The sequence below is a fragment of the Aptenodytes patagonicus genome, chromosome 4 (genome assembly GCF_965638725.1).
Source record: "Aptenodytes patagonicus chromosome 4, bAptPat1.pri.cur, whole genome shotgun sequence".
NCBI lineage: Eukaryota > Metazoa > Chordata > Aves > Sphenisciformes > Spheniscidae > Aptenodytes > Aptenodytes patagonicus.
In genome coordinates this window covers 40,964,846-40,980,252 of record NC_134952.1, presented here as the reverse complement: position 1 = coordinate 40,980,252, position 15,407 = coordinate 40,964,846, and the positions used below count along the sequence as shown (strand labels likewise).

Genomic DNA, 15,407 nt, shown 5'->3' with positions numbered 1-15,407 from the left:
CACAGAATGCAAAGCACAATGAAGTGTGAAAGCTTCAGCTGAATCAGTAATGTATGAGAGGACTTTACCTAATATGGCTTTGTATGCCATGGAATGGGCAATCGCAAATCTGCCAGGAGCCAAAAATGAACTGTGTCGGGCTCCAAAACATACTTAAGAGTTGATTTTGGAGCCAAGAATATTTGGTTCCATCTCTGATGAAGCATTCTTACGCCGCTAAATGAGACAGTGTTATAAAATATCAAGTTCATTCTGAAATCAGAAATTTAAAATTCCCTGAGATTTTCTTGCGGGAGGACTAGCAATAAGAATACAGAGGCAAGTGAAAATTTCTGTTTGCTTATCTTCTTATTCTCCATATTCTGTAAATCCAAAGGAAAAAAATGGAGGTGAGAAGAAGGTTAGAAACAAAAACCCTTCAATGCAGTCCAGAAAGACTACTTCTCTTGGCCGCAGCATTTCCATGCCAGTTGTAAAAATGGCCCACAAAGAAGAGGTGCTAACTGAAAGGGGGCTGTTGCAATAGAGACAAAAATTCCCCAAGTTGCTCATGGCCACATTTATTTTAATCTTCATCTGCATACCCAGAGCTGCCTAAGAGGCTGTATGCTGCTACTGTCTCTTAAAGAGTTAGCATTTCAATAATTAATAAAAGACAAATTCAATAAAGGATTTAGACATTTATGGTAAAATTTAGGAAGTATATACATGGCCCTAGACCAAAAAGAGTTATCTATACAGTCCCCATCTAACTAGCTAGGTACCAAAGATGCCACAGGCACCTAAACTTTCACCTGTAAAATTAGTTAGAAACTTAAGCCCCAAGAAGGCCGAAGGTGCTACCTGGGCTGAAGTTAATACCTCCCCTTCACCTGGAATTCACAAACCATACACCCCAAACTGTCAGCCACCTCAAAGCTCCTATCTATGTGTACCATGTTAGAACCAATCAGAACTCACAGCAATCTCTGTTAATGGTCAATGTCAACACTTGCCATTTTGTTTATAGACGATTAAAGAAATCACTAACTTGAACATCAGAGTAGAAACATCTCAACCAAAGCAAGCAAGCCACTCTCTCTCAGAAGACTGCTCTAATCATCAGCTGCTGACTGGGATCAACCCTGTTGAAGTGCCAACACTATAAAAAAAAAGAACACGATTAATAGATCAAAGAATGCATAAGAACACAATTCCAAAGTCGGATAATTCTGGGGAAGGACAGAAGGGAGAATTCTGCATTTCAGACCTGCTCCCAATCCCTTCTCTGCATTTTGTTCAATTAGTTTGTACTGAAAAATTATGAAATTTCTTGAAGTAAGAACCAGCCTGAGCACTGCCATGCCTTAGGTGCTCTGCTGGTCTGGGCCTACATACACTGCTCAGGCATACTGAATACCTTACACCACTGCATCTTGGAAATGGTCTCCCAAACTCTTCTGCCTCCCCGAGATTCTATAAATTTGTTTTCATAATTATAGTATTTGATCAATTCAGACTAACTCATTTAGCTGACAGTGACTTCTGACATTAATAATATGCCACTATTCTTTACAAAAAGAACAGATTTTATATTTTTCACAGAACAGTTTGGAACTTACCAGCAAACAGCTATTGTGAATAATCCTCCTCCCTTCTTCCTTCACAACTGTCGTCTTTGTTTCAAAATTTTTCTGCTCTTTTGATTTTACAAGATTTCAGTCATTAAAAAGCTACAGAAGGTTTCTTTGTTCTGAAACTGTAACGGATCAGTCCTTGCATAAACTACACCACCTGCCTTCCCCTGCATACTGTGCTTTTAAGTGACATTTATTTAAGGGTTCTACTAAAAGAAATCCAAAACTACATGAGCAACAGCCATATTTATTCATTTTTCTTAAAAACACATGCTAACATGAATTTGGCTAAACTTCTTGATTTTGGTCTTCTTCAGGTACTTGACTGCTGCTTTGGAAATTTCACTACATGACTCCTACAAGTTCTGCCTTAGTTACTTAAGTTTTCCTCAACAGCAGAGTTGTTTAATATCTAATGAAAAACTCTAAATAGCAACTGTAGGAACTAAAAGCAAGAGCAAAGGCAACTGAGCTTTTGTTTGTAAATACAAGAATAGAATAGTGTTCACATTTGGAACTATCTTTTTGATTATAGCAGAGATTTCACAACTTCTGAAATGTTTAGGTTTCCCAGTTTGCAGCAAAAGCTTCCTTGTTGCTTCTAAGTCTTCAAACATTTTTGGGAAAAGTACCCACTTTTCAGTAACAGTTATCCAAGGTTTCAGTAACACTATGTTCCAGACCACAAATCAAAAACCTTTACCTCACAACAATTAATGTTTTGAATAGCAAGTCAAAACATAAAATAGTAACAAACCGACAAAAACCTTTACACAAGAAACTCTCTGTGTTTCTGGATCTCTTCTGGAATATCAGGAAGGCCAAGAATTACCAAATGCAAACTGGCAAAGAGTTTATCATCGGAACATTGCTAAAGAGCCTATCCTCTTTGGGCCTGTGACTGATTTCATTATGGCAAATGCATAGACAGACAAAAATCAACAGAGGTTCCCAACTGCAAGGAGTGTCCCCATAGGTACCTTCACACCCTACATTTAATAATAGTGCTAAACAGAGATGTGCTGCAGATACTCAAGCTGAATGGAAACACAGAGCATTAGTACCATCTTTTTTCTCTTCCATTCCCTACCTTTATCTGCAAAGATTTTTCTTCCCTGAATCACAGACCCAAGTCTCAGTTACAGGGGAGGAAAAGAAACACCACCATCATTTCAGAACATACGTATTTCAGAATGGCCTGACAGTCCACACCTTCTTCTCCCTATCCCTTCAGTCACCATGAGGCCTTCCACCTTTTTAGAACCCTGTATCTGAGCTCCTGTTCTTACTCCCCGTATTTACAGCATTGGAATCTTAGGGCTGGGAAGAGGAAACTAAATATAACTGAGCCACTACTGACACCTGTTGTCCGCCCCAAGAAATCTGTGTTAATCAAGCCTGGTATACTTAATGCAGTGAAATATGGAAAAAAAAACCATTGTACAGGCTCTCTCCCCTCCCAGTTCTCAGACTCACAACGTTGCAGGTCCAGGGAGCAGGAATGGGTGCCAAGTAGGGGCCTCGAAGGGGAGTTAGAAACCACCTCGCTACATAAGCTAAGCTTTGCTAGCACCAATTTGAAGTGAAATTTCAACCAACTCGGAGGAGTAAGGTGAAAGACTGCTTCATCCTGCAAACAGCGTGGGATCACAGAGCCATCTGGTAAAGAAAAAGGATTCCAATGACATGCCCAGCTACTAAATGAGGTTTCTAGACAAAACGATTTACATACCGAGTATGCATGTAACAAAGTGGTAATAAATAGGAACATCCTATAGGAAACAAGGTAGTGAATGGCAAGGCACAATACCAGTGAAAGCAAGATACAGACATCAAGTGAAAAAACAAAACTTCGGCTCAAATGTTATTTACATTTTATTATATAAATGCAAAAATCAACCAGAGCTACAAATACTAACTTCCCTATAAAAACGAATGCCTTAGAAGCATGGCAGGTGGTAGACAATTCACAAAAAATGCTCCAATACGTAACAACCCTTTTTCTTCCGAAGTTATGAATGAACTAGGACAAGAATATATACTGCCAGTATCAACGGTGAGAGTACCAAACAGCAACCCCACGAAGCCCTCCAGCGGGGACCACTCCCAGGGGATCGAGATGTGCCTCCACCATGCGCCGCCCTGAGGGGCCATGGCTGCGAGTGAGCACTGGGGTCCTTCCCACAGCCACGCAGGGGACAGGCACGCCGCTGCGGCGCCTGCTCACGAAAGGAAAATAAACCACCCGCAGCTAAACAGGACGCAACTAAGCGGGCACGTCTTGTCTTCAGGTATTTTTTTTCTTCTGTAAACCAGCCCGACGCAGAAACGCTGTACAGGCTCTTTCATGAAAGCCAGTCACCTTTGATACGCGACAGCCAAAGGGCGCAACGCGTTTCCTTCTCCAAACTCCCAAGTCTGAGAGGTGCCCGAGAGGGTGCGGGTCTCAAAAGGCATCGCGGCGCAAAACTAACGGCTAGCCGGTAACAGCAGACACGGAGGGGCGGCGGAGGAACCGCCGGGAAGCGGGCGGGCTGCGAGCTACGGCCCCCACCGCCACGCCGGGGCCGGGGCCGGAGCCGACGCCTCTCAGCAGCCCAACGGCTGGCGGAAGCGGGAAGGGGCCGCTCCCGCCGCGGGCGCAGGCGCGGTGCGGGAGGCGCGTGGCCCCGCCCCGGTTAGGCGGGCTCTTCGGCGAGGCCATGCCCCTCCCTGCCGGCCGCGCGCGCGCGCCCCTTCCTCCGCGGCCCCAACGAAGGCGCCGCCGCCCGCTTCCTGCCGCGTCCCAGCGCCGCCGGGCCCGCTGGAGCCGCCCCCTCCTCCGAACAGCGGCTGGAGCCTGGGAGCCTGCGCGGCGCGGCGGCCGGGCCGAGCGGGGAGATGAACACGGTGCTGTCCCGGGCCAACTCGCTCTTCGCCTTCTCTTTGAGCGTGATGGCGGCGCTCACCTTCGGCTGCTTCATCACCACCGCCTTCAAGGAGCGGAGCGTGCCCGTCAGCATCGCCGTGTCCCGGGTCACGCTGTGAGTGCGGGCGGGAGAGGGAAGGGAGTGGCGGAGGAGGGCCGGGCCGGGCGGCGGCTGCCCGCTGGGGAGGGGAAGTGGTTTGTCTGGGAGCGGCGGCTCTTCCCCGGCTGCCCGCCGAGGAGCCGCTGCGGGGCGAGTGACGGCCGGGGCGCGTGAGGGGACGTTAACGCCCGGCTGCGGGACGGCGCAGACGCGAGCGGACGCCCGCCGCCGCGGGACCTCCTCGCCCCTGCCGTTCCGCCGGCTGCATCGGCCGGGGCCGCGGAGGTCTCCGCTTCCTGCCCGCTCCCTCGCTCCCCGCCTGAGCCAATGAGGGAGCCCCACGACGGTGCTCCGCCGCCTCACGCCCCGGCCGGGCGGGAGCTGGGGCGGCGCCGCCCGCGCTGGGCGGTTCGCGGCCGGTCAGCGCGTTCAACCGGTGACCTGCTGAAGATGCCCATGAGGGCCGTTGCGTGAAGGCATGCTTGCTTGCAGACACCGCTCGCGTTCTCGGTAAGGGGGTGGTGACTTCCAGGAGAGTCGAGCGAACTGCTTTTGACAGTTTTGAGGGTGCAAGGACCTAAATGAACATACGGTTTATCTCCCTAGCGCCTTTTTCTTAATTAGTAGATCCCTTATATTTTGTTGAGCTCTGTGACAGTAGACTGACTGGGATGGCTGATCTTCCTGTGAAATGCACCAGGTGTAGAATACGTAATACCACATCAAAAGCACGTTGCCCACGTGACACAATATGCCGCTGCAAACTTGTGCCAGGGGAACCTCTTTTACATTTTTTTTTTTTAAAGGAAATTTTGTTACAGAAAACTTCCGTCAAGTTAAGTGTGTATGGTGTGGAGGGCTGTAGTTTCACGAGCAGTTGAACAGCTGCTGCTGCCACCAAAAAGTGGAGGTCTTTGCTGCTGCTTCTAGCCACATGGTCCTTTACCAGAGCTGCACAGGCGAATGGGGCTCACAGGATACTGAGCTGTTTTAACTCAACTAATGAGTTTGTTTAGTTTGGTTTTGGCCAAGTTAGCGAGCTAAAGCAGCTCGTGGAGCTTTGGAGCACCCCAAGGTACGTGGCAGGAGTGGATGGCTAGCAGCAGGGTTTGAAAGGGGAGATGAACACAAATGAAGAGTGGGAACTGCTGTCGCCTTTTGGATTGGTTTAATATCTCAGGAAAATAAACCCCATATTTATGCTAGACTGAGGATTGCAAACAGCATAAAAACGTATTTTTGAGTGTTCCGGTGAGCTTGACATGTATGAGGTAGCATACTAATGCCTAATTTGGATGAAATTTATAGAGCTGTGCCAGTGCCTTCTGTGATGCACAGATCTGGTATTAATGAGAGGTGTTATACCTTAGTTGCTTTTCTTGAACTTCTGAGAAGTTCTGCACACCCCAGGCTTAAGACCCGTTACTCCACCAGACAGACAGTGATTCAGAAATGAAGTCAAGTGCTTGATAAGGGTTACTACCGAAGAAGATGTTGCTTTTTGCGAAGGAATGGAAATTCATCGCGAGGCTAAAATTGGGACGTTTTGGTGGTGTTTTTCTTAACTACTGTCTCCAAAAGTGTTTTTTCTGCTGGTAAACTTTTTTTTTCTTTGAGGTTACTGAGCTTAGTTTTAATGAAATAATATTTCAATGGACTAATTTTCAAACTGGAATAAATGAAATTAGAAGTTCATAATTCATAAAGTTTTTTTTACATGAGGAATTAAGGTTCATAGCTGATTGCCAACCTGCTTCTGGTATTCCTCTTTGTAAGGGTAAGTTTGGTAAATTGATAAGCTTTGTGAATACATATGAAAACATCTGCTGTTTCTCTGTTATTTTCCAGTTTCTTTTTTGATGTGGTTTAGTGTGGCAATGTCAGATATTCCTCCAAATGTGGATTTGTAGTAAAGTCTTCCAAAACGATATGATTTTCCATAATGTAGAAGAAAATAAGCCTTTTCTTTCTGCTGCTACTTAAATACATTCTAGGGAGAAATCTTGTAAGTTGTGTGAACTACAAACATAAACTCTGTTTTATCAGAATGGTTGGAGTGTCTTATATGAGACTGAGCACTAGAGGCTTTTTTTTATGGGAAGTTGAGAAATAATATTGAAAATGGTTGCTAGCAGACAGCTATGCTGCCGGTGTTCCAATCAGCTTTATATATTTGGGGATGGCTAACACACATTTTACTAAAATGAAATGTAGTGCAGTTCAGGTACGGGTAGATACAGATTTTTGTTAACAGGAAAAAGTCTGTAGACTATTTGTATAACTTAGACTACTGTGGTGGCAAGGCCTGTCATTCAAAACTGGGACTCCATAATTTCTGGAAAGCAGGTTTTATTTTGTAATGTTGATTATATTTTAGCCAAAAGTATTTAAAAGAAAGTACAGAAAATGGATGTGGGAAATATGTAATAAGAATAATAATTTAGGTAATGCATGAAAGAGAAATAATGAGAAAGGATAATCTTGTGTTTTGTTTTGTCTTAGAAAAAATGTAGAAGATTTCACTGGACCTAGAGAAAGAAGTGATCTGGGATTCGTCACATTTGACATTACTGCAGATATCCTTAATGGAAAAAATGGTTTGCGAACATTTTGAAATAAGAACATCTTGACATCTATTTTTGTTACCTTATAATCTTCAGATATTCAGGACTTGAGGAAAACTAGCAATTTGTCTTAAAATATAAATTCAAAGCAGTGAAAAGTAGTATTTTACATAACTAGGACAGTAAAATAGAACATGGAATAGCTGTTCTGTCTCTAGTAGATGACACAGGGCAAGTTGTTTTCTCTCTTTTTTTAATGCCTGTTTTTAAAATCAGGCTCTATAGTGAAGTGCACTGTAATAATGGGAAATGCAGTTTAACATCTGGACAGTATTACTGTTAAGTGAAGTTTGTATTGGTGGTTTGAGGTGTGAATTAATTATAGAGTTTATATAACATACTATTTTGACTGTCGTACTGAATCTAGAAACTCCGATGCACCTTTTGAACTCATTTTGTTGTGAGGGTTTCAAAGTTCTGGCCGCGTAATAGTTGCATACAAGTACCTGTCTTCCTTTAAGAATAAAAAGACATTGTAATCCTTTGCTTGCTTAGATGTGAAACTATCAAATCTTTAACATTGAATAGTATGAAATTCATTGGGAAGCATATGAGGTACCACAAAACTTATCACGTTACTTTTTGGCCTCTTTCTCATTGCTGTTACCTTTTTGCAATTTTTCTTTAGAATTTCTCTGCTTCCCTGTTAGGCTGTTCTTTATTGGGGAAAGAGGGTTGTGTGGGGGTGTTTTTGTTTGGTTTTGTTTTGGGTAGGTTTTTTGACAGTAGAAGGGAATCATTCTTAGGATTTTGGGTCTTGATATAAAAAAAATTCTGTGTTTTTCTGCAGAAGTCAGTACCAAATCTGAGACAACATGCTTTACCTCAGGTGATTACACTAAGGCTTGCTTTGCAGCTGGGCTGAGATTCCTGGGATTTTTCCGTCTGCTGTTTTTTGTCACTGTGTTAGGCAAGACATTGATTACCTCTGTGTTTCGCTGTCCCTGTTTTGGAGAATACTACATTGTGTAAGCAAATCAAACAAAATACAAATCTTGAATGTATGTGAATGCTGGATTAACAGGTTAATCAGATTTTTGCAGCTGTGTGTTGCACATGAATAAGAGGGATTTTTTTTTTTATCAGCTGGAAGCAGGAGAGGTGAACTCTTAAGTCTTGAGTTTTACCTCTGAAATGCTTATACATATTAAAACCAGAGACTAAAATTCTAAGGTAGATGAATTGTATGCAGTGTATATAGGGGGAGGCAGAGCAAGGCAGGACAGGACCTTTAAAAGAAATGTTCTTATACAAGGATTAGTCTGCAGTATGTGGACATAAAAATTCCATGTTTTAATAACTTTTAATAGTAGCGGTAGTTTTAAAATTTTTTTGTAAAAACTCTTGAGTTAATCTTTCACGCCTGGCATAAATAAACCTTGCAGCGTGTAGAGTTGTAAAATACAACTTTCTGGTGGGTTTTTTTGGACAAAATTTGTAAAGAGATACTAGTACATGGGCTCTCTTAGCTAACGGAAACAAGGTGTTAGTCCTAGGAAGAATTAAATAAAATGACAGTTAGAAAAAGAAACTAGGGAAGGGAAAGGGGAGGAGGCAGTTTTCACAAACTCTCTTTAGCTTACTTAATTCATGGCTAACCTTAACAAGTGTTAAGAAATCCTACAAAGGAGATCTTCAGAATCTTGTTTGTTGTTTTGAGTTAGATGGCAAAAAATGTTCAAGTACAATAGCTCCAGCTATTCTTGCAGCAACAGCAGTTAATGATGTAATTCTTTCCTTACTTGCTGTTTGAATTAGCAGCTTAAAAACATGATTCAGTCTTGGGATGAGTGGAACAAGATAGAACAGATTTTGAGGCTGGTTGGGGAATCTGTGTAATTTATTCTTTGAGATAGTGGCAAATAGAATAAAAAAGAGGACTGGGAAATAAAATGTTACAGCTAATCTTCATTGTGAGTTAAAAGGTCTTTTCCTTAGCAGTCACACATGGTGCATTGTATTGCTAAATAAACAGACAAGTATTTGGAATATCAGCTTTATTATACTGACAGTCTCAAATGGCAGTCATCAGTTCTTCACTGTTGATCAAAACTCTGAGCAGAGTTTTGCTCCAGTCTAATATTGTAGTAAGTAGGTAATTAAATTTGCTAATTCTTGGTGTGTCCCTTCCAATACGAAATACTTCCCATCTACTAACTTCTCTAATGTGGGTAATAGAGGCTCTTTGAACTCTCTACACTCCGCCAATTTTGTATTTATATATTGTTTAATGCTATTGTATCTCGATCCACAGTTGGATACCAGGGTTCTTTGATAGTATAAATAATCGTTTTGAAGATATTTACTGAAGAATTCTGTCTTGCCTTTTATGTTTAAGGTTTTATAATAGGTTGTCTAGCAGCAGATTATGCTTACTAGCTTGCAGTGTCAAATATAGAACTCTTAAATCATTGGAGGAAATAGCTGTTAGATTTCATAAATAGTAAACCAAACCAAACCAAAAACCTGTTGCTTCAATATGATTAAAATATATGTTAGAACTCCTGGAAGTGCTCTGATTTATAAATAAGATGAGGTATGTTGAAAGGTAAGAACTCACTGTAATTATTGTAGTCTATTTAGATCTTGTAAAAATAAAACAAGGTTATGTAAGTACAATATGGTATTTTTCTTAACTCGCATACATCTGCAGAGTATATTTGACTGGAATGTTAAACAATTGTTTCTATATTTGTCTGCAGAATATGCAACGAAAAACAATGTAAGTATCAAAAAGAAAGTTGAAACGATTACCCATTTTGTACTGCGGCTATTTTTAACATTCTGAAGTTCTGCTGGGAAGAGTTAAGGCACCAGCATTTCCTACTAGCTGGGACTCTTGTTACTGGCCTTCATGATTGTTATTTTCTTGACAGTTTAACTGCAGGGTGGGAAGTTCACCCTCATGAAACCTAACTTGATATGTGCCTAGCAGAGTGGGAGAAAAGTAACACATGCCTTGTTGTTCCCTTACAACAGTGGACTGTAAATGATGTTTTTAGCTTATTTGCTCTGTCTGTTTTATTTTTCCCTAACGTTCTGCAGTTCACTGCTGTTAGAAACAAGATATAGTGGCCTTTGGTCTGGCCAGGTGTGGTAGCTCTTTTGTTCATAGATCACAGAAGTGTTTGCCCGTACCAGTTACTGTAACCCCATAATACATTTATGTTACCTTGTCATACTTCTCAAATTATTGGCCTTGCTGCATCCTTTAAATTGGTTGCTTCTGATTTCTCACTTTGGATAGCTGAAGGCTTTTTTCACTGATCTGATAGGAGCTGTGTGGAACAGCCCATGGAAAATTTATTTTAATGAAACGCCACGCTGCCATGGTACCACTGAATTCTAGTTTAAGCTACGGTGGTCACATTGCAAGGATGTAGTGAAGGCTTGGGGTTTTTTCTTAACCTGCTGCACAAAACTATCTCCCTACTTTTCTTTCTTTTTTTTTTTTTTTAAATACCTTAGTTATTTTATACATGCTGGTGGATATTGTGTTTGTACTAAAATAGTTTTTAGTGTTCTTTATTAGGGTCTGGGACTTTACTGTCTTGTTTCATCTTTTAGATTTTTTTTTTCACATACATCACTAGTTCTCACAAATGCTGGGAAATATCTTTTCTAAATTGTTCTATAAGGTACCAAACAAGACTGTTTAGCACCTAACTACTTAACAGTATAAAGTTTCAAATATTTAAGAATTTGGGATCCGTCTTTTGAATTGTTCATACAATTCTTGGGGTTACGCTTGCAATTCAAGTAGAGATTTTTTTTCCATTAAAGTTGGAAAAATGTTAAATACCTAGGCAGTGTCATGATAGTTCAATTTAAGTCCTTTATTTGAAACAAAGTCTAAATACTGCTTTAAAAATGACTTGCCTTTGCAATTCAAAAGGAAAACCCATCATACTTTGTAAAAGTCTTTGAAAGCTTATGACTTTTTTAAATGGCTTTCTCATGTTTTATTGAGCTGTTCTTTGTTGTTTCCATTTAGTCTGTGCCACACTTCAGCGTGTAGTAGTAGTAGTAGTTTCCCCCCTGTAAAGCATTATTTTGTTAAATTAGTTACGGATTGCAAGCATGTACTTCAACTTTAGGGGGTTTAGATGAATAATGCTATGAAATTCCAGTGAGAGAGTATGATCTTGTAAGGTACCTTGCTGACTTAATTACAATTGTATTTTTAGGCTCTAAACCAGGTGGTCCTTTGGGACAAGATCATGTTGAGAGGAGATAACCCAAGGCTGTTCTTAAAAGACATGAAGTCAAAGTACTTTTTCTTTGATGATGGAAATGGTCTCAAGTAAGTAAATCCTATTATTATTATTGTTGTTGTTTTGTTGTTGTTGTTGTTGTTGTTGTTATTTGTGGTGTCTTGATTTACTTGCATGCTTTGCATTTTATATGCGTTTTTATTGCTGTGGTAAGGTACCTATATTCTATCTGATATTCTCTCAGTCTATTGCATCTTTGTAGTTTGATTGTTAGAAGATGACCTTGGGATACAAGATATCCTGTTTCTTCTGTAGACTAGAAGATACACTGCTAATACGAGCAATAGGCTTCTGAGTTTCTGCTTCCAATATTCTTGTCTGCGTAGAATTGGTTCTGTGATGCACTGAACTCCAAAGGAGTTAGGTAACAGTAAAAAAAAAAAAAAAAAAGCCTTACCTGGAAAGTCACAGAATCATAGAATAGTTTGGGTTGGAAGGGACCTCTAAAGGTTATCTAGTCCAACCCCCCTGCCGTGGGCAGGGACATCTTCAACTAGATCAGGTTGCTCAGAGCCCCATCCAACCTGACCTGGAATGTTTCCAGGGATGGGGCATCCACCACCTCTCTGGGCAACCTGTGCCAGTGCTTCACCACCCTCAGCGTAAAAAATTTCTTCCTTGTATCTAGTCTAAATCTACCCCCCTTTAGTTTAAAACCATTTAAATGTAAATATATACATATATATAATATAATACAATAAAATATGTAATACTTCATGAAGTAACTACATAAATTAAAAAGCCCCTTGTTTCTGGGTCAGGAAAATAACTTGTATCCTAATTTAATTAATATTATCAATTATTAATTAAATTGGTTAACTTGAGTATTTGTGCTGATAGTCTTTGTTGCTTTTGCAGGGGAAACAGGAATGTCACTTTGACTCTCTCCTGGAATGTTGTACCAAATGCTGGCATTCTACCTCTTGTAACAGGATCAGGACATGTGTCTGTACCTTTCCCAGATACCTATGAAACAACAAAAAGTTATTAAATTATAATACTGAATCCTAAGCAAGATATTTTTATACTTGTATATTGTGAATAAATTTTATTGCGGTTTCTTCTCACATCCCATGCAACCCTTCAGTGAAAGGTACTTAATTTCCTCAGGTCTAACAGCATAGGAAGGGAAATGAAAGTTCCAGGTTTTTTTTACATAAAACATTGAAGCTGAAACTTAAGGGAAAGGTAAATTGCAGAGTAATGGTTTTGGGGGGAAAACTGAGGAATTTTTTTTTTTTTTTCCCTTTCTCCTGGCCATCTGGGTATAGATCTCCTTTTCTTTTAAATAAACATTTTTAAACCAGAAGATAGTCTTACTGTGTTTTTTTTTGAGGTACTGTGATAGTTATTTAACCTGTGTAGAACCTAAATACACCTTCTGGAGTCAGTTTCTTTGAGTGCCTGAAGGAAATGGCTATTCTGTTTTACAGCATTTTGCTAAATGCGTGCTTACCTTACAGTAAGGTAAGCTTGGTCCTTTCTAGGACTGCCAACAGCTACTTTGAAAACTGATAGTTCATTATCTGTCAGTCAGCCTGCAGATCTTGTTTTCAGTGCCGTTGATGTAGCCCACATGCAATTCTGTATTGTAAAACATTTTAATAACTACTTATAATGCAGCTAACTGGAGGAATAAAAAGAAATCTTTTCAGTGTATTAAGCGTAAGTCGGTAAGAAAAGTAAAAGCTTTAGGTAAAGAAAGACTGTCTACAAAGCAACCACTTGATTTTTACTGGGATCTGCTCAGCAGGAAGAATGAACACACTTGTTCCAGAGGGGGGTTGAGACAGCTAATATTAGAGGGGCCCTTCCGTAGCAAGGAATGGGACATGTTCTCCAAAAGAGTCTGGGACAACATTTAATAAATAGACGATTTCCCATGGGAACCTGGAGGAATTTAGACAGATTTACCACCTTGAATATGGATATGAGTCTACCTGCAAGTCTTCCTGCTTTGCATCAACCAGGAAAGGTAGGAAGCAGTGTGTAGCGGCTTCAGTCAGCACCTCTGCTGAAGAAGTGGCCTCTCTGTGGCTGCGCATCCTGCTCTTTGTGTCCTCCTTCACTCAGCTACAGCAAATGCTTGTCATAGTTGGGAGGACAGAAGGAAGAAACAGGGTATCAGGATTGCCTCCTGGCAATAACGATGGTTTATGCTGATCGACGAATGTTTCTTGCTCATCATATATCCAGAAGGAGGAGCCCTTCCTGACGTAGTTCTTAATGTAGATGTATATATTCAAACAAAAGTATAGTAGAAGTTAATTTATTGCCGGACATGGAATGTTCTGAATGTTCTGGGGACTTCCAAAAAGAGCAAACATAGTCTGAAATTAAAACTGAGTTTTTTAGTATTGTAAATCAGAAAAAGTAATAGGAAAAAAATGATGAGAATTGCAGTGTGACAAACCTTTCAAAAGAAGAGATGCAAAAGATTGGAGCAGAGTCTCCCCTTCGTTGTGAGTTCACCTAAGAGCTGATGGATTTTGAGGAAGCCAACTTGCTTTTAAAAAGGGATCTTTAATATTTGTGAATTATCCCTAAGTAATTTAGTACATTTTCCGTGTTGGTATATCAATCAAAGACGTGTTGAAAAAATTTCCAAAAAGTGCTTTGTCTTTGTACAAACAAAATTTTGTTTCAGTATGAAAACTAAAAAAATATTTTCACGGGAATATTTCAGGACAATTTTTCATTTGTATCGAGCATATTTACATGAATTTCAGTTCTCTGAACTTGTGCTGTTTTCCACAGATTAGCATAATCAGCACACTGAAATACATCCTATTTTTTCTGCACTTTGATATCAAAGGTCTATATTGCTCTAAACTGTTGTAGAGAATTTAATACTGTCATACAAAAGGAAAATTAAATTTTTTTTTAAGGATAATTGGGCAAAGTTGTGGAGTTGTTTTGTTAATTGCCAAGTAAGTGGTTAGTTTATTCATAAATTATATTCCTGAAATGCTTACTGAAACTTATTTCTTGTGGCTTGCCATTCAACCACTTCCCTGTATTCCTTTGGCAGTACTCTTCCAATGAATATAAAGGCTGTCTATGACAGAGATGCTTTAACTACAAAGACAAGGATCCGCTGTCAAAAAACGTCAGAGATAAATCTACCTTCTTTCCTCCAAAATGGTACATTCCTCCCAGCAGATAGTAGCAGAATTTTAAGACACTAAAACTGTAGCTTCAAACATCATGCTTGAAGATTTTCTAGCCATTCCCAGTGAAGAGAAATTATGTTTGAAGTAAGCATTTCAGAGGGATGAAGAAGAAACCATCACTGAGTTTCTGTTCTTAGGGAGAAGAACTTGGTTTTATCCTGAGGGAAAGGCGGGCATAGATGAGCACTTAAATGAAACTGTAATAGCTTGCTCTTCCCTTCTCAGCCACCGAGCAGAACAGGATGCTCTCTGTTCTCGGTTCAGGGAGCAAGGAGGCAAATGCCTCAGTTGGTCTCTTTAAAGCTTTTCAAAAAGTAAAATGACTCCTGTATTTTGTTGTGACAATTCTCAAACCATTTATAAAAAGAACGCTCTTTCATGGAAGCAAATGGCATTTACTTCCTCTTGTCTCTTCCGATACATCTTATAAAAAGAAGTGTAATTGCTGGCACCTGATTGTTCTCTTAGGTGTGTTACTGACTAAATAATGATGTTTTATGTAGTGATGTGTACAAAAGATGTATTCCCTTGCAACTGATTTACTTAATGGGAAAAGGCTTGAAACCCTTTTGTAGGAAATTTGAACTGAAAACACTTCTGATGCATTTCAGATAGCAATTTATTGAGGTTCTGGAGACAGGAGTTCTTGTCTAAGGACTGAAAAAAGCAAATTCTTGAAGTAGCCTGGGTTTCCATTTACTGTTGAGAGCAT

General features: G+C 40.4%; 2 protein-coding genes across 3 annotated transcripts in view; one reads left to right on the top strand and one right to left on the bottom strand.

Annotated features, from left to right (window-relative positions):
* The window catches only part of ASB5 (ankyrin repeat and SOCS box containing 5), a 40,279-nt gene extending 36,095 nt beyond the window's left edge, over positions 1-4,184 (bottom strand). Inside the window, exon 1 of one of the 2 annotated variants that reach the window (XM_076336481.1) lies at positions 3,979-4,184. The gene's annotated coding sequence lies outside the window, so the exon portion shown is untranslated. Of the gene's footprint in view, positions 1-1,030; positions 1,109-3,978 lie in introns of those variants that run through there. The other variant, XM_076336482.1, reaches the window with a different exon arrangement.
* Positions 4,185-4,351: 167 nt separating this feature from the next.
* On the top strand, positions 4,352-12,831 carry SPCS3 (signal peptidase complex subunit 3). Its single transcript, XM_076336479.1, has 5 exons — positions 4,352-4,639; positions 7,127-7,202; positions 9,896-9,970; positions 11,436-11,551; positions 12,381-12,831. The coding sequence occupies exons 1-5, from the start codon at positions 4,497-4,499 to the stop codon at positions 12,511-12,513; spliced, it is 543 nt and encodes a 180-aa protein (XP_076192594.1). The 5' UTR covers positions 4,352-4,496; the 3' UTR covers positions 12,514-12,831.
* Positions 12,832-15,407: the final 2,576 nt, after the last annotated feature.

What these genes read in the sequence shown, in the direction of transcription:
- SPCS3 (XM_076336479.1), top strand. Translation starts at nt 4,497, where the DNA reads ATGAACACGGTGCTGTCCCGGGCCAACTCGCTCTTCGCCTTCTCTTTG. An exon ending in CATTTGACATTACTGCAGAT is followed by an intron (nt 7,203 to 9,895) that starts ATCCTTAATGGA and finishes ACTCGCATACAT; the next exon opens with CTGCAGAGTATATTTGACTG. An exon ending in AATATGCAACGAAAAACAAT is followed by an intron (nt 9,971 to 11,435) that starts GTAAGTATCAAA and finishes TTGTATTTTTAG; the next exon opens with GCTCTAAACCAGGTGGTCCT.